The sequence below is a fragment of the Lepeophtheirus salmonis genome, chromosome 1 (genome assembly GCF_016086655.4).
Source record: "Lepeophtheirus salmonis chromosome 1, UVic_Lsal_1.4, whole genome shotgun sequence".
In the NCBI taxonomy this organism is placed as follows: Eukaryota; Metazoa; Arthropoda; class Copepoda; order Siphonostomatoida; family Caligidae; genus Lepeophtheirus; species Lepeophtheirus salmonis.
In genome coordinates, this window is record NC_052131.2 from 26,262,504 (window position 1) to 26,284,333 (window position 21,830).

Sequence of the window (21,830 nt, forward strand, 5' to 3'; positions counted from 1 at the left end):
CTATCCACAAAACCCAAAAATCGTTTTTGCAGCTCAAAGAGACTAGATTAGTTGAGTTACTTATCTAAAAGTGATTGGCGTTTCGAAAACAACTATACGAATGATTTCATTTGATAAATTTATTCAAAATCAAAAAAAGTCATGGGTTAAAAAACAAATCGGTGAAAATGGCGATTTTGTTTATTTCAGGTGCGAAAAATGAACTCCCAATGGAATATGGGATTAGTAAATAGAATAAATTTTGTAGAAAATTGTCTTGGAGTTTGGTTTACACATACATTTCCCAAATAAAAATTGAGGTTTAACTGAAATATCTGTCATTTTCTAATTTTGATTTTTTTTCTCTCTTTTTTTTCCATTTATACATCAAACATCAGTTATTTAAGCAAAAATGCCAGAAGACAATGGCTTTTTGCGCAAAAAAAATGCCGACACAACATATTAAATCGTTAAATTATTATTTTAGGGCAACTATTGAAAGATACTTCATTCATTCGTCTCTTTGTCTTTCCCACACTAGGGATTACTTTATAATTATAATTTCTCCTTTAATAAAATGATAATAGCTTTTAAAATAAAATAAACACTTTTCAGATTGCCAACTATAAATAAATCTCATACGGTGTTCTATGTCACATTTTATACAATTCTATTCCTTATTTATCATCTCTGAGGGGATTCAATATTAAACTACTTATTAGTAGTAAAAAGTGTTTCATTTATGTAGAAACTTCTCTCTAAATACTACATATCATATACCTATGTGTGTACTTAACCCAGTTGAATGCTACACATTAAAATAATACCCCCTAATAAATAAGGTAGTATTTTTCCGGTTCATGTTCAACTCCTACAAAGAAAATAGAGGGAAGCAGGGAATAAAAACTGTATGTATTGTGATTGTTTTTCATGTATAGTATATATGTATGTAGTAGAATACCTAGTATCGCATATCATATATGTAGGTATGTCCGCAAATTGTACATTAGGACGGTTTGTTTACCAACCCTTTTCAAATTTCGATTACGACTATTATATAAATTAAGTTGTCATCAGGTAAGAAAATAATATGGATTCAGTCCATTCTTGGGACCGGTCCTTAACTCTTTTGGTCCTTGATTTTTTCCTAAATATAAATCCGGAACAAGTTTTGACCAACATATCTTGGTAACCCTGAACTCTATAACTATAAAAGTGTGCTTATCAGATTCAGGAGACAAAATTGCCAAAGAAAATATACAAAATCTTTAGAATGCCCTCTAAATACGAACACCGTGCACACGTTATTGTGTCCCTCCGTGTAAGCACACCCCCGACGAGATTATTGAGTTTATGAAGCTACCCAAATCAACTATTTACGATGTTGCCAAGGCTTTCAAGGAGTCTGACGAGTCAGAAACACCTGGATGGGAGACTTCTGATCGTTTTGGGCAAATAACTGATAATAAATTAATGGAATACACATTAAAATGAATGAACTAGTTGACTTCTAGCTAACGGATCTGAACGTCTAGACTACTAGAATATGAGGTATCTTTGAGAGAAGGAGTCCTGCAAACGTGCACATAACACTGTTGAATTATTGCGAGCTTATATTCTCAAGGCAGTTGCCAATCTGGACAAGGAGTTCCTTATCAAGGCTTGTACCAGGTTCAGGGTCAGGGTTGTAGTTGAAGGTGGAGGTGGTTGTTACGAGCAATAGACTTCCATATCCAGCCCGTCATTTAAGATCAATATATTTTAGAATTTCTGAATTATTTTTTGGAAATAAATGGAGTATACATTAACATTAAATTTTCTGTATTTAAAATCCCCACCCTTTAAAGTCAAATACAGATAAAGGAAAATGCTATTTTTAGCTGAAAAGTTGAAAATATCCGGTTTTTTCTTATTACAAAGTATAAAAAAACCCCATTTTTGAATGCTTGTGTAAAAAAGTTATGGTATTTCTTGATAACTAGTGTTTTAATAGATTCTGTTTTTGAGGTATCATCGAGGATCCTTAGCTTACCTTTCAGCGAAAGTGTTTTTCGGTGACACTCATAATATGTATCCGTATTGATTGAAAAAAATGTCGAATGAATTTAAAAAGAAACATAAAGAACAAAAATGTTGGTCTCAGCTTACAATTTGTACCTATAAAAAGGAAAAATCATCATGGAAATTATTAATTCTCACGAATTCCTACTAAGTTGATACCAATTTTTTTTTGATGATCCGCGTATAGCATAAAAATATTTTTTATATATTCCTTTTTTTTTTTGTTGCTGGACTTCAGAAAATGTCCTTTCGCCACGGATTTTATAATTTAGAAAAACGTTTATCCAAATATGGGTTTATTTTATCCTTAATTCACAAAATAAAGCATTGTATCTTTCGACCGTGATGTCCGACTTAAATATAACATCATTGAAGAGCAATGAAATTTTAAATAGGTTATTTTCTGCCACGCGACAACTTACATTTCCGCTCTAACCATAATCGAAAGTTGAAAAACAAACCGCACTAATGTATGTCATATAGATTGTACACAGTGTAGAAATTAAGGGAATTATGACATGGGATACATAAGAAGTATGAGTATGCATGTAGAGATGGTTTCAAGGACAGAAAGGGATGAATCCCTGTCCCATTCTATTATGTTGTGGGCTTTCTCTTTCTTTCAATATAAATATTATATACAAGGATATGACCCAAGCTCTCCTTCTCTCAAAAAGAATGAGGAAAGAAGAAGGAGGAAAAATAAATGGGTCAGCAGATAAGAAAACTCAAAATGATGACTACTTTTTGAGTGCGGGGAGTACAACATAACATACTAAGATCTCTCACTTCTCGGAAACAGTCTATGAACAGGATCCCGGGAAATCTAGGGATCCGGTGAGTAAACAATATATTTAGGGAAATTTAAGTAGTTATTGATATATTTGAATAATCAACTTTTAGGGCTGTAATCACCGGAGCAGGGGGATCCTGGGACCCAATATTTTTTCTGTAGTAGTATTTATCATTCAATTTATGGTGAGTTAACAGAGGCATCCGCAGGATATTATTTTGGAGCAAGAATTTTAAATTTTTGGCCCGACCCTGAATTTGACCAAGTGACCTTTTTTATAAGAAAATAAAACTTTGAAAAATACACGTTTTCCATCATAAACTTTTCCTTCAAATGGAAATTTTTTTATTGATAACGACAAAAAAAATATTATGTAAGCGTGCTCAAGCCCCTCTAACCCATCCACTGAGGACGCTCCTGGTCATCCAAAGTGACTCCAACAAGGCCACCCAATAAATAAAAAATCGTGCCTCCAATAACAAAACCGTGATTACGGCACTGATTTTAAGGTTCCTTACCCATATATATTCTAAATTCTCCTTTTTTTCATCTCATCATTATCACTAATAATATGAACTTTATTGTTTTTTGAGCCAACAGTTCCCGTTTTTTTATGAATTCCGTAATCTTATTCCGCACGCAATAAAAAAACAACTAAATATTAAGTGAAGAAAGAGCTAAAACTTTTAGTACAGATGGAGGTTATATAATTGTGAAATACATATCCTGACACCTTAGGCTAAAATAAACGGTTTGTTGTCAAATTTGTTAAAAAAACAGCGGTGTATCTAAAATACGTTGTCAAAATTAGGTGTTGTTTTTTTTTTGGTCGCAATTTGAAATTAATAATATTCAGTGCGCTATTTACTTAAATTTGTCTGTTGTATAAATAAAGTTTAATCAAAGAATATTTCTTAAGAGTCGTTTTATCAAAAAATTAAATAATATTTGAGGATCCCCTATCCTATTAACAGAAAAGAAAGCCTAATATGTAGATTGTTTTTTTTTTTAAATCCCAGTAATAACCCTATTTTTGTGTTGCTTGTCAGCAACGCAACAGATAAAATGAATTTAAGAGGAGGTGACTCCGGACGTGGTATAATTTAAAAAAATACTATATGATATAGTTTAACTAAAATACACGGTCCAAATAATATAAAAGCTAAGACACGAGGAGGTGACCTAACCCACGGGTAAATAGGGAGTGGCCGTGTAAAGTATAAACTTGATTGAATAAAATGTTAATAAGGGTTAAAACTAATATATGAAAGGATCAAAAAGACTAGATTACACCTAGTTCGTACAACTCTATAAAATCCCAGGAAAACGGGCTCCCGGGAGATGAAACCTTATATATCCATTGTTCCAGTACCTTAATACTACTCTCATGGAAGTTTATTGAACCTGATGGATGATGAGGAATAAGAGAAGGAGAATATTCCAATAAATGTCTCTTCTTTCCAACAACAAGGGGAAATAACAATATAAATACGATTGTATAAGAACAATTGCAGGAATAAATAACAATGGGAGTTACCCATTATTCCCTAACCTCCTCCCCCTTCCACCCCCTCCCCAACATAGAACCTCATTCCATAATATACATACGTATAATTGAAGAGGAATAGAGCAGGAAAGGCCAAAAACATATAAATATCCCAATATCATCAGCGGGAGACGAGAAAGACACGTTAATAAACCATTGTCAACTCAAATTAGAAAAAAAAAAAACCACACACACTCATAACAGAAAAACATTGATTTTCTTGGATGTACTATTATCAAAATTGTTGTCTCTCATTTCTATGTCTTCTCCGCCCCTCATCCTATTATAATACGTCACACTACACGGACCCCAAACTAATCGATATGATCTATTTATTAGTATGTGTATGTAGAACTGGACTGTTAAAGACATTAAAAGGAGGAAAAACAATTTTCTAATACATAATTATACTAACAAATTTATCTGTTAATGTATTGTACATACATTAGATGAATGTATGTATATTCGAGTAAAAATTGACAATAGGAGGTATTGGGAAATTTGTAATACTATGATAGACTATCCCATAGCAAATTTCAGGAGGATTGAATGTATTTTGTATGCTCCCCAATTCAGTTTAAAATAAATGTATTCATATTCTGTGGATTATATAAATATCCACCCTTATGGAAACTTGACTGGTACTTTTAGCCTACAATAATTAAATGCTTCAAGTTTCGTTCTTGTTGGACCAAAAGTTATACTTCACACAAGTGTAAATTTGTACTTTCTGTTTAACATTTGTGAATCGAGAGCGAAGCCATCATATTTCAATTTTTTCTTGCATATTGATTTCTAATAATTATCATCAATATCTAAGAAATAATTAGTGATCCTAAAAGTATGTGTAGTGATTTTGTCTTTACGAATGAAACAAAAGAAATCAATTATATGAAAAAATGTATACACCTATTGGGAAATCTCTGAAATCCATTTCCTGGAGCTCATATTTTACACTAATTATCTTGATGCCAGTACCCAGTTTTCAAAATTCGAAAAAATGGATCAAATTCCCCTCTAAGCAACCCACCCTAATGTACATTTTTGAATATTTCTCCCTTTAATAGTTATTATTTGAATAATGAAATGAACAAATTAGGGTTCCTTTGTCAAAAAGCAGGAGAAGAAGAAGAAATAAAAGAAGGGGGAAACCAAGCAGTCATGCAAAGCTTCTCTTCTCCCCTCAGAGGATACTTTTTATTATTTGATAGCAGCAAGGTAGGTGGTATAATTTAGGAATGATTATGATTACGATTTTTCACTCACCATGAGTGTAAGCAGGCACCCCCTACAAATAAAATAAATGTGATAAAGGGTATAATAATATGATATGTGGCCCGTCAACACAAAGGTAAGCTAGAATGATTTTTCTCAAAATTGAGGTGTGTAGGGGCGTCCACTGCCGGTGGACTAGAGAGGCTGTAGCCACCAAAAAATAAGGAATTTTTGTTTTTTACTAGAATTTTTTTTTGGTGAATAAGAAAATTTTTTACAAGACAATAAGGGTAATTTTTTTTGAAGGAAGTGAATAACTATGGATTTTTAAAATTTTTCTGCCAAAAATTAATTTTTGATTTTTTTTTTAAATTTAATATTTGAGATTTAATTTTAGAAATTTTTTCGAAAAAAATTCCTTTTTTGTTAGTAGCTCTAGATTTTGAGCTTTTTTCCCCAAAAATTTAATCTTTTGAGAATAGTTTTTATTTTCGAATTTTTTATTTCCATAAAATTGTCATTTTTAAATTCTAAAAACCAAGCTTACCCAAAAACATAATCCTGCGGACGCCTTTTTATGCATATATGATGTAAAAAAATTCTTCTTCTCTTGATTTTCGTTAAAAATTATTTTTATGTTGACGCCTTAAATACATATATTATTAGTGGATTTGAGTTAAAATGTTTGAGTTTGAAATATTGAATATTGATTCGAGTTGCGTTAGAGGTATTGAGCATTACAACATGTCGACTTCGAGAAATAGCATCGAATATTTTTCCATTGCATTGATAAAATCTAATTTCAACAATTACGTCAGATTGACTACCTCAATTACTTTAAGCCAGTCCATTAATTATTTTTCAAATATTGTGGGTCGTTTTTGAAGATATTTATTTGTACAATAGCAAATTATTTGAAACAGTTGTCTCTACCCATTTGTATCACAACAAAGCATACATACAATATTAAATTAATTTATGTTCTCATGTATTGCATAGTTATTAACATACACTAATTATATTTCTTTTTTTCTAAATCATTTCTTCAGCAGTATTAAAGATCCTCTCATTCTGCAGCAAAGTTGCTGGAATGGATACATATTTCATGGTTTGCTCAAACAAGTTTGAAAATGACTTTTTTCTTTCATTGTTCACTAATCTCTTTCAAAAATATGAGAACGAAATTTATTACTCAATACAAATGTAGAAACTAGGAGATGAGATTAATCGAATAATTGGAGTTTAGACGAGTTTTACAAATAATATTTCGGGGGAGTTCGAGTCATTTTCAGAAAATTGTTGACTTTAGTAGAATATACTTTTTTGTTTCTTTTTTTTAGTTTGAGTAATACTTGAATCCAACATTATAAATATATACAAAGGTATGTCCTGATTATAATAATTTGGCAGGTTGCCGGGATTTGTGACATCCTTTTCTTCGGCTTCTCTATATATACATAAATATAGATGCCGATAAACGATTAAAATAACAATAAGAAGAAATTGCGACTTTGTCTTAGTTTGTAAATAACATTACGAGGAATCGAAGGAAGACGAAAGAAAGAAACTAAGAAACAAGATTAAGAATGTCACAATTATTAAAGACATGTACATATAATAGTATATGTAGAAGAGTGTCCAAGGTTGATATTTATTAAGAACACACTATGTACAGTAGACTGCCCCATTTTCGGGCTCACATTTTTCTACTCTTGTACTAAAAAAAATTCTGCCTGGGACAATTAATAAACTGTTTACAGCAAAATTACAGACCTCTCGGACCATTTTTGGAATGGTACTCGACCTTTTAGTTTGTTTTTAAATATTATTTTTGGGTATAAAAATGGCAATTTGTAAGCCTCTTGTACCAAGGCTCTAAATGTGATGCACAAATATTACTTTCTCAATGATTTGCTGTTTCCCTTCCTTTATCAAAGACTAGTTATATTAAAAATGATTCAAAAGCACGCCCAATTTTGTGACGTAATAAGTGTAAATCTAAAAAATATAAAAGAGAAACTTCATTTATTGCCTGCCATCGACACTCAACGTAGGGATGAAGATCGACACTCAACGTAGGGATGAAGATAAATTAAATGTCTTCCTCTAGTCAAGTCTGTTCGGCGTGGTAGAAAAAATGATGACTGATATGCCTTGTTTTTAAGTATCTTTCATAAAAGATAGTGTGTTCTTAATTTTTGTTCAACAACAGTTCCTTGAACTAGGGTTAGATTTTGCTAAGACGTTATGTTTGATAAAACAGAATAACCCAAATCAATCATTGATCAGATCTTCCACCTTAGATCAGGGGTCGCCAACTTTTTTAAAGCTGAGGGCTCCTCTAAGATTCCCAAAAGACTTGAGGGCTACCAGTTAAAAAATATGAATAAACTAATCAAGAAATCAATAGCACACAATAGTTTTAGAACAAGTCCAGCAAACAACTAAAAAGAAGCCAACATCCGACCAGTTTTTTGCAGGCATAAGGTTGGTGACCCCTTCCTTCGATCTTAGAAATGATTCAAAAAAAGTTGTAATATATTTTTCACTCATAATCCGAAGATATAAAGTACAGCTTTTGATTAATAGTGTCGTATTTAAAGTACAACAAGAGTTTTAAAAAAAGTACCAAGTAGAAAAGCCTATATGTAGTGAGACATAAAATATTATTCTGAAAACGGGAAGGTCTTGTAGATAGAGCAAGGATTGATGCTGCAACATCCTAGCCCATCATCATCTCCTTCTTATTAGAATACATAATAACAGCATATCATATATAATTATTTATCTATAGAGATGGGGAAGAGAGGAGGGGGACACACACACGAAGCAAGCATCTCATTCATACAAACACACTCACACAAATCAGGTTTGAGCATTTATTTTTTGCAAGTTCCGTTAGTTAAAACGATGTGTTGCCAAGGAATACTCTGAAGGTCTTGAATATATGTATAAGTAAGAAGAAGATAAAAGAAGGAGAAAAGGGTTTGAAATACCCCGTTGGTTTGTGAGACAAAACAGACACTAAGCATTACGTAACATGTTCTTCTATGAATGTATAACATATTACATAGCACGATGATGCAGAACATGAGTGAGTAGTAGTAGTAAGGAATACCATTGATTCGTAGGTTCAAAGCAAGTTTAATGTCTATTCCTGATACTCCACTACCCCTTTCCACCCCCTACAAATAAAGTCATTAAATAACCTCTTATTAATACTACTACTCATTACACCTACTTGGTTGTTAAATGAAGATGTGCTTCAAAGTTAAAGGAGAGAGCGAGAAGATAAATAAAGATAGTTTAGTAGCCTGTCTCATGACACTCCTTGTATACCTATTACTAAATTATAATAACTGAGGGGGCCCACTGATTTCTATTATGATGAGTTATAGTCATACGTACATTTACATAATAAGTAGGTATACATAGCACAAGGTGTTTTCTACGATATTTAATAATTTGAAAAAACAGTTTGCAATACAAAGTAGGGTCCCAAAACTTGAAGGAACATTTGATTACGATTTTATCCCCGTTATTTTGAATTTCAAGGTTTCATTGCGCAACCAAACGAGAGCTCAAAAACAAATTAAAAAGGTTTATTTTTATACAATGTCTCCAAGTGTGAAAATGTCGAAGCAATATCAAAAAGGCAACACATTTGCGATATCCTCCGCATCGGTGTCAGTGCCGATAAGGCTACAGAGACCGTTTGTATTTCCATCCGGACTGCCTACTAAACCAAGAAGTACATTAAAGCCCCATAAAGCCAAGAAGAACAACATGGTCCGCCTCCATGTGATCCTCCTCCACACCTGATCTCAACCCTCTGAACTTTGTAGTTTGGGCATGTTGGATAATAATGTCTTCAGCAGCTCCCATCCAATTTTGGATTCGCTCAAATATGCCATAATTACAGCGTGGTATGCTATGGACACAGCCTTTGACATCAAGTGATGTCAATCTGTTTGGGACATGCCAAGGCTGTTATGCTTGTATAGGAGGGCATATTGAATAAAAAAATATAGCTAAACATATTATTCAAACATAGACCAAATTAACTTGGAGTTATCTTGACTTGATTCCATAAAAATGAAAGTTTTGTATCCTCGCTCTGTATAAAAATAGAAGTCCTTTTTAATGAAAACCCAATTTAACAACAAAATGTTCATGCATTACTAAATGTGAGCACCCTTGGCGGGAATCATATTATCAACACAGCATGGAGCAAGTCTTTTTAATGTATTCTTTAGAAATCTGGTTCAAGTGCGCCATGCCGCTAGATTTCAACTTGTCCAATTGTAGTGGGAGGTCTTAACAACCATGCCCTCCAAAACTCTCAATCTACTGTAATCCAGTAGATTGAGATCAGGTGAGGTTGGTGTCCGAAGGATTTGTCCCAGAATTACATTGTGACGTAATGAGATTCAAACCCATCCCAGGTCTATACATAATTGACCTTCAACCTCAGCAAGAGAGTCTACTTCAAAACCATTGTATTAGGCCTCGATTTCCATTTTTTCTTAAGAGTTTCATAAATTATGGATCTATCTTCTTGTCATCAGACGCTAAAACGCTCAAACACAAGTCCTGTACAGCTGGATGCTTTGTTTTGTAGGTGATTTACCTATTTAGATGATCAAGTAATGAATCTGTCATTTCGGGGGTTAAAAATCTTGTCCACTATAAAGATCTTTTTGTCCGATAAAATTTGAATATCCAAAAGACCAGACACCCTTTTTTTTCGTCTGACCCTAAAAAATCTAAATCTAGGGGGTGACTGGAAAAGCTAACTTGTCCATTGATTGTATTTTTTTTTCTTTCCTCCGATTATCTCTATGTTACAAAATGAAGGTCTTGGAATACCCGCAGGCTGAAACCCACAATTATTATTGTTATTAAAGCCATATAACACGAAAATGGTCATTAAAACTTCAAGCTTTAAAGGCCAAACCTATAAAGTCTGAAAGTTTTAATGGTCATTTTCATGATCTACGGCCATAATAAATGTGGGTTTCATCCTGCGCGCAAAAATTCTGTTGCATGGTGTTATAATACAATAATAACATAAAACAGGGATGGAAAATTACCTCTTGCACTCTGTATATATCAATATGTATGCATGTATATGAACCACAATGTTTTTCATGTGTCCCTCAAGAGTCCTCTTACTTGAAAAAAAAGAAAAAAAAGACAGAAAAAAAGAAATTCCATTATGGCAGAGTCTATTGACATGTTGAAGAAAGAGGGAATAATAGTCTTTTGAATAGAAATATACATAAATTCAATCTTCTCAGTCGTCCCATTTCTCACTACTATGTAGTAAAGGAAGAAAACCTCGACTACGCCCAAACAATTCCACAAATGTATTTTAGTACAACATATACAACATGGAAATAATGCATGATCAAATTCATTAAGACTAAATATTTTATATTAGAATAATAGTAATAAAAAAAAAAGAGCAGGCAAAAAGTCGTGTTGAGTGGCAATTTATTAATATGTCTACACCAATTATTTGTTGCAAATGCTGCATTATGAAAAGGTAAAAAGAAAGAGAGTCTCTCCCTATTTTCTAATAATGAATGAGTGTTTCGTTAATCATAATTGAATTGATATTTGATTTTCATTTCAAAAATATGTATGTATAACCTATATTAGTGTTTGGGGGTTCAGTTTGGAAGTGCTTGACTCTAATAATTTCATTTCAACTATTGAGCTCTATTTCGGCCTGGACCAGTCAGGGTGGTGTGTTTCTGACAAAAACTTTGACATAATGCTTTTTGCATCACTTTTTTTTTTTTAAAAGACAAAAATGATCAATTCTCTTATTTGAAAAGACAGATTGAACCCCAAATGACTTTTTTATTAGAAAATTGAATGTAAAAAAAGAATCGAATTCGACAACCAAAAAAATTTAGTAAAAGATTGCAGCACAAAAAAGACTCAATAAAAACTGATTTTGATTTATATTGATTTTTTTTTTTTTTTTTGGAAAGACAATTTGAGGAATAAATTACTTTTTGTAGAAAAGGAGATTTATGTCAAGGACCGTTCTGGAATTCAATTTAGTCCAGATTAATCTTGTAAAAAAACATTTAGAATTGAAAAATCAATCTGAACCGAATCTACAGACTAGTATAAAGGCGGTTCCATAATTAATAATTATAGACTTTTGCATCTATCTTCATTTAAATCATGAAATAGTTTTATTTTTTTATATTTCTTCCCCCTTCTCTATTCTAAATGTCAAATAGATTATATTTCTTCCTTACTATGGTGTCGGACAAACGTGAATACAAGGGAAAATGAGTCAAAATAACATTAATCCCCTTTTTTGTGGTCACTCAGGAAAAGCTAATCAAAATTAAAGGAAATGAATAAGTGAGAGAGGAAACAGTGCAAGAACATAGAAAAACGTCTAGGTGCATTATATTTACAATACAAACTAGATATAACATTTGTTACTCAAACCAAACAAGAAAGACAAAGAACATAATATACGTATTAGTGTTGAGGCCTGATTCCGAGACGGATTTTTTTTTCTATTCGATTTTAAGCAATGTCATCTAGACCTTAAGTACATTTTGAAATCTTTCAATCGAGAAGAAATAAAGGAAACACTCAAAATCAGGCTTTACATACTTAGTCAATTCTCCCAAATTATTTAATAATTCATTGTTGGGAATTGTTCACAGCTCAAATAGAACTTATTCAAATTCAATGTTTTCAAAATAATACTGATCAGGGGAATATAATTAATAGACAAGTCGACAGCTGACAAAAAAATCCACAATAAGTTTTTGGGTTAGTGTAGTCACATTGTTACCTATATTATATAAAGCAACCTTCCCTTTGAAGATATAAAAGGGGGAAAGGTCCAAAAATCAGTTGATCGTATTTAACCAATTCTTCCTGACTATTAATGGTTCATAATTGTTAACAGCTTAATAGGAGATAATTTTAATTCAAGAAAATCAACGTTCAGAGCACTGATAAGCAGAAAAAGAACAGTTAACCACAAAATACACTGTGTATTTTTACTAGTAGTAGTCCGATCAGGGCCGTTTGCTAGTTTTCATCATTGGGGGGGGGGGAGTTTGTCCCAAAAATTATGAATAGCGAAATGTAATGACTTAGATAAATAAGGCTTATTAAAAACACAGCGAGAGATTTTAAATCCGAAATTTTTTGGATAATATTTATTTCCTAAAATTAATTCAACAATGCAAAAATCTTTTGCTATTACATGACTGGGGCCATAGGGAAGTCAATCACACAAAATGTCCCACACATAGTAGTACAAGGAGTTCAGCTTGGAGGCCATATTTTATTTGCTCAAAATAAATGTCTTAAAAATGTTTTGTTTTTTTCCAGAATAAATCAAGTTCCATTTACCCAATAGAATTGAATAGATAGCATAACACCGGATCTCTTAACCTCTAAACTTGTTCCAGATTTAAAATCCCCACCCTGTATATTTATGATTTTTTTTTTTTTTTTGCTGAGGGTAAGCTATGGCCCACACAAAAATGGGCAAGCGATCCCACTGGATCTGAACAAGCCCGATTTATTGTGTAGACCGAATGTTACTATGAGACCCCTCCAAATCGAACTTGGAGCGAATTAGTAATCCAGTCTCACAAAAATTAGAACGGTCTTAGACCGAACTGTAAGATTTTAGTGTGAAGTCCAACACTAATACGTATGCACACAATGTTTTTACATACCTGTATATAAGTATCTAAGTACAAATGGGACATCTGTGCAAAATATTGCAAAACACTTCTTTTGTGCTCTAAAAAAATGGAATCCAAATGGCTTCTAGCTATTTGGATTTCACACCTATTCACCACTTCTTTGTACAATCTTAGTATGCATATAAATATGTGTTGTAACATTCCTTTTTTTCCTTTTTATTAAGGAAAAAAAGGAATTTTCTTCTTAGTCATATATGTAACATATTTTTATGTAAGAACACCCTGTCGAGAATCATGAGGAACACAAAAAAATTGACAGAATGATTAATTATTCATGTAAAGAGAGAGAAAGAGGGAGGATGGATGGAAGAAAAAAAGAAAATAAGGGGATGAAGGGGAAAAGTGGGCTTGAAGTCAAACCCCAAACTTGACGCAGATACACACATTGTAGTTATTGAGTAGATGAATTACATTCTCAACATCATAATCCTCAGCATCAAAGGATAACCTCTTCCTGGACAAATGCAACAGATCAGCGGAGAGAAAATATATATATTCATATATTACGTTTTGTACAAGTTTCAATGTCTGTACCAGTTATAACTTGTATAAACAAATTGTACAAGTTGGAATTTCTAATCGCATCTATCTAGCATCTTTTGACAGTTACTCAGCAAAGTTCAGCCATTTCGGAGAAACAGTTAATATGTAACAGTCGTTTGAGTGAGTTGATGTGAGTTTTTTTTTGTGAAAATTGAAAAAATCGAGTATATCTCTGTTGACGCACTTTATGGCAATATATGAGAGTTTTGGTGTCGACTAATTACTATAAATGAAACATGGATATACCATTATACGGCCGAAACAAAAATACAGTCCAAACTGTGGACTGCTAAGATTTTCGTCAAATAAAGAGGCAATCACCTTCGTGAAGATTTACTTTGCTGAAACAGACAACGAGTACTATTAGGATGGGTTACAGAGATGTAAACATCGCCTGCAGAAGTTTGTAGAGTTATAAGGAGACTATGTTCAAAATAAAATAAAACTTTTGAAAAAATGTCTTGTATCTTTGGTAGGTTGGAAATTTTTCTGACCACCCCGTATAATGTGAATATCATTTGTTTTTGATCTATTAATATTACATGGTTATAATGTATTTATGAGTGGTATAACTGTTAGCATTTGAACCTAAACATGTACTCCATAATATTTATATTTAAATAATATGTTGTAAAATAGTCAGAAATGACACCATTAATATATCGATCATCCATGGAATATTCAATTACTCCATGATCCTCATCCTGAGTAAGACTGTAAATCCTTTAATTTAAATTAAATAGTCATCTCATTTTTTTCTTGCAAATTGCACAAATTTCAAACCAAAAAATGAGATGAATAATATTAAATGAAGAATTTAGAGTAGTGTTGTGTCGAATTGAGTCAAACCAAAGCGAGTTGAATCAAAAAAACAGAAATAGGAAAAAAAGAAGCCCATTTACTAATTTATATAGTGAAATACTTTCAGTGTGTACTTTGAATATGAGATCGTCCAATTTTTTACAAAACCAAAAATGTCTAGTATGTCTCCTCAGAGATTAGAATAACCTCGTTAAAAAATCACATAGAGACAGGACAACGAAACCTATAACATTTGATGTGGTTTTGTTATAAGAATCACAACGCGCACTCAATAAAACATGTAGTCGGCTCTAGTTCTTTTTAATTTAAAAATCGAATCACCATTTTAGTGGAGTCAATAATAGTTCGAGTGAACCTAACATTATTTTACTGTACTTTGCATAAGGATAATGTAGTAATTGAATATTCAATAAATGATCGATTCCTGACTTTTTTTCTGTACGAATGTATAAAGTACAAAATATGGCAACTGTTAGAAATACATAGTAAATGCATAATTTTCATATGTCAAAATGAAATGATAACATCAATTAATATTTATTGATTAAAATGGTTGGGAAGTCATTTTAAGACGAAGAAATTGTAGCTTGTACAATTTACTTAAACATGTAGCAACTTGTACAACATGTATATATTTTAGTGTTGTCACGATACGAATATATTTGTAGTGGTTATGGTATCCTTAAAGGTGTCGGTATTTTCATTACTTTTCGATTATAATGCACTTAAAGGGTGTAACTACATGATTTTACTTGAGGTTGGGGGCTAGCTCACAAATTTGAGGAATTTTAATAAAATAAATGCCTTTTTTTTTCTTGTTTTTTTATTTATAAATTTCAATTTTGTTAGGGGTGGTGGGGGTAAGAAATTTAATTTGTTACGTTATCGGCAAGTCTTTTTTAAATAACGCAGTGATACTGCAGTACCGGTTCGAATATCAATTTAGTATTTTATCCTTTTAGATGTGTCAGTACCCTGATATACCTAACAACAACAACAAATATATCACTATATATATATAGACGTACCTCCACTTGTCAGTAAGCAAACATGATGAATGATGATGCCTGTCCCTCCTCGTATCAATAAGATTATGCAATACTTTACGTAATAAAACTAAGTTCGTTTCGGTATGTATTTACAATATATAAATATACGCGTCCACTTAATTTTCTTATTAGTTTATGAAATGAAGTATAGACAATTCTTTTACACATACATAGTCTATGAAATATAATGGCAAGGATTGCGAATTACCCTCATTTTCTCAGGACCCCACCCAGAGTTTTTATTTTGTAATTGAGTGGATAATGAATCTTCTAGTAGATTATACATACATATGTATATATCCTTCTCATTGATTATATATTATGTACTACTATTAACACATGCCCTTCTCTTTAATCAAGGTTCATTCACTGTTGATATGTAACATACATATTTTCCAACGGATTTACATAGTAACGTATACAAATCATATATGCTCATTTTTTCCGGTTGGGTCTGAAACCACGCCGTTACCTCGCTTACACAAAAAAATTACACTTTATTTTGTTGTTAGCTGTCGATTTTTCTTGTGCACATGCCCTTTATTTGTATTCTGAACGTTGATTGTTTATATTTGAAGGAGCCCCTGTTAACAAGCTGTGAAAAATTCGCCACAATTATTGAGTAATCATTGCATAGTTGAGAAGAGTTATTCCACTATTTTTCCCCCTCTTTTCTAAAAAAAAACCCCGAATAATACTACAAGACCGGTCCAAATTTAGTTAAAAAATTAGTTAATTCCCCAACATTATTATATTATGCACAATAAATGGAAAACTTAATGATACATGCCCTTCCCTTTCTTAAGACTGTTTTTGCAATCCTAGCGGCAATAATAATGAATTGCTTTCTATAAAAATTGCTGCAACAACTATTCCTTCAAAAAATTTCCTTACAAAGGGGGGTTAAGATATACAATTACATACAAATATTGATATTATCATGTACCTAATACCTACCTATAAGATTAAATATTAATATACATATGTAAGAATGAAAGAGCAAATTTGCCAATTTGCATAATAACAATAATTGTTATAATTTAAATGTAATTGGATAACTCTCAACACAGCACTTGCAAACTAATAGGTTAAGTATGCATATACAATACATAGTGTGTACGTTGTTCATAAATAAGTAACAAAACTAAGTGTGTACAAGCATAAAAACATCATCTCAGCAAGGGTCAAACTTCTCCCATGCCTATGATCAAATCCTTGACAACCCCCACAGACACACTAGTGTTGAGACTCGTTCCATTAACGATTCTTTCCCTCGGGTTGGTCTTAAGGGATTTTTATGTAAAGCAATTGGTACCGATACTTCAGTCTAGATCGTAGCATGACCGGATTTTTTTAAAAACTTGATCTATGAACCCTGGTGTATGTGTTGCACAAACATGATTTATGCAATTCATTTAACTTCATAGGATCGACGTTATTGTGCCGATGTTGACAATTTTGACACATACTGACGTCATCAGCCATTCATCTATAGCAGGGGTGACCAACCTTTTTAAAGCTGAGGGGTACTTTAAGATCTTCAAAAAGCTTTAGGGCTACCAGCTCAAAAAAGATGTATGAACTAATCAAGAAATCAAAAGCATACAATATTTTTAGAACAAGTCCAGCGGGTGACTAATAAGAAGCTAACAGGCGACCGGCTGCCTGCAGTCATAGGGTTGGTGACCCCTGATCTATAGAATCAGTCTAGAGCCAATTTTAAATGTAGTTTTTAATGTAGGACAAACTTCTGGGAAGGACCGAATTAGTTGGGTAAACTAAAAATCATACTTAGACGGATCTACGCTTTTCAGATCGAACCCCAACAACCCAATAGAGGATAAAAACATCTCTCTTACCGTATGCCTCATACTCAATCCACATTTCCATAAAGCCCCGGATCTACTCGTCCCTGGTTGGAGATTATCATCTTGCGGTGATCCTACAAGGATCAGAGGCTCCCCTGAAGACGTTCGATGTTGAGCCACAGAAAAACCAAAGTAGCGATCTCCTATATCACTTCTACCAGCTGTCTTAATTATTGGGATGCGCGGATCTAGATTGAAGCCGGGGTAAGGGCTGACAAAGAATAGGAGGATCAATGGGTAGAAGGTGAAGAAGACATGCATGACTAAAATAACTCTTCCTCATCAGGCACAACCATGGCACAAAGGGCTTTTGATACTGATGATAGTAATAGTCTAGTGATATAAGTTTTCCCTTCGTAACAAAATTTTGTGTGTTATTTTTTCTAATCTTCTCTTTAACGAGTTTTCAAATAATTTATATTTGTAGAAGAATAATAGTACTAAGTAATAATGCCACCACCTCCTCCTCCTTCAAAGAGACACACGTTGACTGGGGGCGTAGTAGAAGAAAAAATAATTCTTACTCTCTGTCGTGTCGTATATAGTAATATATAAGCGCACGCCTTAACCCGCGTTCCTTTTTTTTCTACATACTCTGTTGTAAATAAAAATACTACTACTTTACGAAATTATTAATTTTTTTTTTTTCTAAAGGAATCGCTTCTTTGGCAATTTATATACATATATAATGTATTACAAAAAAGAACATCAGTAATTCTCAACATAATTTGCGTAATGCGATGATGATGCCTAGAAAAGGAAAATATAGAAAGGAAAGAAAAAAGAGTTAGGGGAAAAAAGATCTTGTTTATTATTTTTTTCCAAGAAAAATGGGCATGACGTCATGCCCCATATGAATAACAACAGCTCTAAAAGCCCCTATTTGAAAGCAGAGATTATTTCTCTTATCTCTCTATTCAATTCAATGAGGACATTATACTACTGGTAATAATAATCTAAACATTGACTTCACAGTGAGCAGCTCAAGACTACCATCCACAACCATGATTATATCCTCTCTGGTCGTCTAGACAAAAGGATTCATGTTGCATAAATAAATCTCAATGTTTTTTTAAATATATGCATATATATATTATATCCATTCAAAAGCCTCACGTGGTGCTGACTTGGATCCACTGTAATATTTTAAAAATTATGTGCAATTGATCTTCCTTTATATCTGCGTAAAAGATTGAATGAGGTCATCGGAATTTGTTTGCTAAATAGTAATTTCTATATCGTATAATTTAATATCTCTATTCCTAACATCCCTTTACGTCACATCTTTATGAACCAATGAAAACAGTCCCATTTCAAAAGAATAAGTGGCGGTTTTAATTGTAAAACATGGTCATAGAGGAATAAATATATTTTTGGAATCGTATCTGTACCAAAGGGGCCGGAATATATTTGCAAGGTGAGGGGGCTGCAAATGATATAATAGTAACGTCATCAGGGACAAATGTAGATTTTTTTTGGGGAGGGGGTCACTACCATTGGACCACTTTTGGACGGAATGTTTTGTTTTTTAATTAATAAATACCAAATTTGACAATTACTTTTTTTTAATTTGAGAATTAAACTTTTTTTAAAAGGATTAATTTTGAATATATAACATACTTTTTGGGGGTAATCTAAGAGCTAAATTTTTTGGTGGACAGGTGGATTTTTTTTTAAAGAAAATTATAAATATATATATTTTTTTACGATAAGAATAATATTTTTATCGAGACACCCATCTAAATTCCCCAAAAGTGGGTGGAGGGGAATGCCCCATTGGCCCCTATGGTTCCACCGCCACTAATGGGTCATTTTGAAGGACTTAAAATCAATCAAATCAAGTCCCTAATTTTAAAACACCCACTACAAGACAACATTTTCACGAATATTAATGTAAAGTACCTATGTTTACCTATAGGGAGGGAGTTTTGTTTACTAATATTAGTTCATAAACAAAGCGACAGCAAGTGGCGCCGTCTTGCAACACACACAAAAAAAACTCCATGAACAGAGGTGTCTGCTGGATCATATATATATCTTTTTGAGGGTGGAGGGAGCAAAGCTCGACCTTTTTTGGAAAAAAAAAATAAAAACTAAATTCCAAAAATACATTTTCTGGAGAAAACAGTTAAAAATCCATAGTCATTCTAAAAAAATTAAATTTTTCGGGAAAAAAAATTAAAAAATCCATAATTGTTCACCAAATTTTTGGTAGAATTTTTTTTTATAAACAATAACTGTTTACAGGAAATTTTGTTTTTAGGAAAAAAAAAAAATTGATTAATTTTTTGAAAAATCAAATTTAATTTCAAATATAAAATTAAAAAAACAAAATTTTAGATATTAAATTTCTAGTAGTAAGAAAAAAATCCTTAATTTGAGTGGGGGCTACAGGCCCTACAGCCTCCCTTCTGTAGACACCCCAGCTGAATGACTATATTATTCAATAAAAAAATTACTTATGTTCATATTCATGCCTAATAGATTACGTTTTAAAGATTTAAGTATTTTCATGCGAAATAACAGTTTACAGTTATTCTTAATTTCGGTACAATTAAAGTTTACTTTTTATATTTATCAAAATTGGTAAAAATTGATTGGCGATGACCTCATTTTTTGAACCCCATGATAATGTTATTTAGCCTATTTACATTGTTTTATGATACATTTTGCAATTTATTTGTACCTCTTCTTAAAATTGAAGGCAGGAAGTTTATATCTGGAGCGATACATACCTAACATTTCTTTCTAGCTTTATGGACAGCATAAACAGGCAGTACTTTAGTACTGGAGTTTGCATTATACTTTACACGCCTTAATATTCTAGAAGTTGTGTTGCAATTTTTTAGTAAGTGTATTGACTATTTCATTTGTATGAGAATAATTCTTAATTTATCTTTAATTAATAAAATTTTGGCATAAAAATGTAAAATAAATAAAATATTAGTTTCAACGAGAACCATTTTGACTCATAACTGGTAAGAAAAACTCTATATTCACTATGACTATTATTATTATAAATCTAGAGTGTAGAAAAATAAGTATCTGATCTGTTGTTGATTTTGTAAGTTTGCCCCCTTATTAAGATTTTCGATGAGATTGAGGTTCAGAGACTAGAAGCTAGATGATCCATTTTCAGTTCCCTGCCGTAAGATAAGGAGGTTGTCGCCCAAGATTTGCTCGAGGATGGCCCATCCTCTTTTCGATGTGGTGAAGTTGTCATCTCTCCTTCGCAGAAACACTCTGATAAATTATTTCATATTCTAGCAGAATCACTTTGGTTGTTCAATTCACAAGAAAAAAAAATTAAATACAAATTGTACATACTGTACAAGATATTTTATCTAAACAGTTATTAAATTTGTGATTATTTTACATAATGCTGTCATTATCCAAGACAAATGTTCTTCTTTTTTAATTAAAGTATTTACAGTAACAGCAAATTCATGTCTTGGATTCTTAAATGTAAATAATGTGTTTGTTATTGTATTTACTTCAAAAAAATTATATAATATTTGATAAAGATGAATTGTTGTCAAGTACATGACATCTGTTAGTTTTTTGAGCCCATCTCTATCCACGGCATCCAAAAGATTATTATTAAGATCCATTAGGATATAATGTGTTCCAATTTTATCGACTTTATGAGATCATTTTCTGATAAACATACCAATTCAACAAAAAAAAACTGTAAACATTTCATTATGCTAAATATTATAAATCCGCTGACGTAATAAATTATATTTTATATTCTGACAGTTTCGTCTAAGTCTATGATATCTAACTAAGAAATCATTCACAAAAATGTTTTTGAATCATTTTCAACTTTTATAAAAAAGAGTTGAATGGGAAAATTTATTTTAATTAACATTTTTCAATAAGGGCCTGCTTCAATTTTTCTTTCTCTCCCTAAAAAAACTACAAAAACTCAAAAAGTAATTACCTCCACCAAGTTGACAATACCATCCGAGTTACCTTTCAATGGGGTCATAATTTATTTTTCTGAGTAATATAAACTTAAAGTGTTTTATATGTTGGAGACATGTCCTAGCCCGGTCACTTAACTATGTGAATTTCAGTTTGAAATTTTTTATAGGATAAACTGTTACGCTTACCAGACATGTTTTTACATTTCAATAACTATTCTCCGAATGAAATTAGATACTATATTTGTGTTCTTTGATCGTTAGA

At 32.1% G+C, this 21,830-nt stretch overlaps 1 protein-coding gene across 1 annotated transcript in view; it reads right to left on the reverse strand.

The window, feature by feature from the left end:
- LOC121121266 (integrin alpha-PS1) overlaps positions 1 to 18,143 on the reverse strand; it is a 29,010-nt gene extending 10,867 nt beyond the window's left edge. Inside the window, exon 1 of the mRNA XM_040716165.2 lies at positions 17,631 to 18,143. Coding sequence (XP_040572099.1) covers positions 17,631 to 17,900 — 270 coding nt within the window. The 5' untranslated portion in view covers positions 17,901 to 18,143. The remainder of the gene's footprint in view (positions 1 to 17,630) is intronic.
- Positions 18,144 to 21,830: the final 3,687 nt, after the last annotated feature.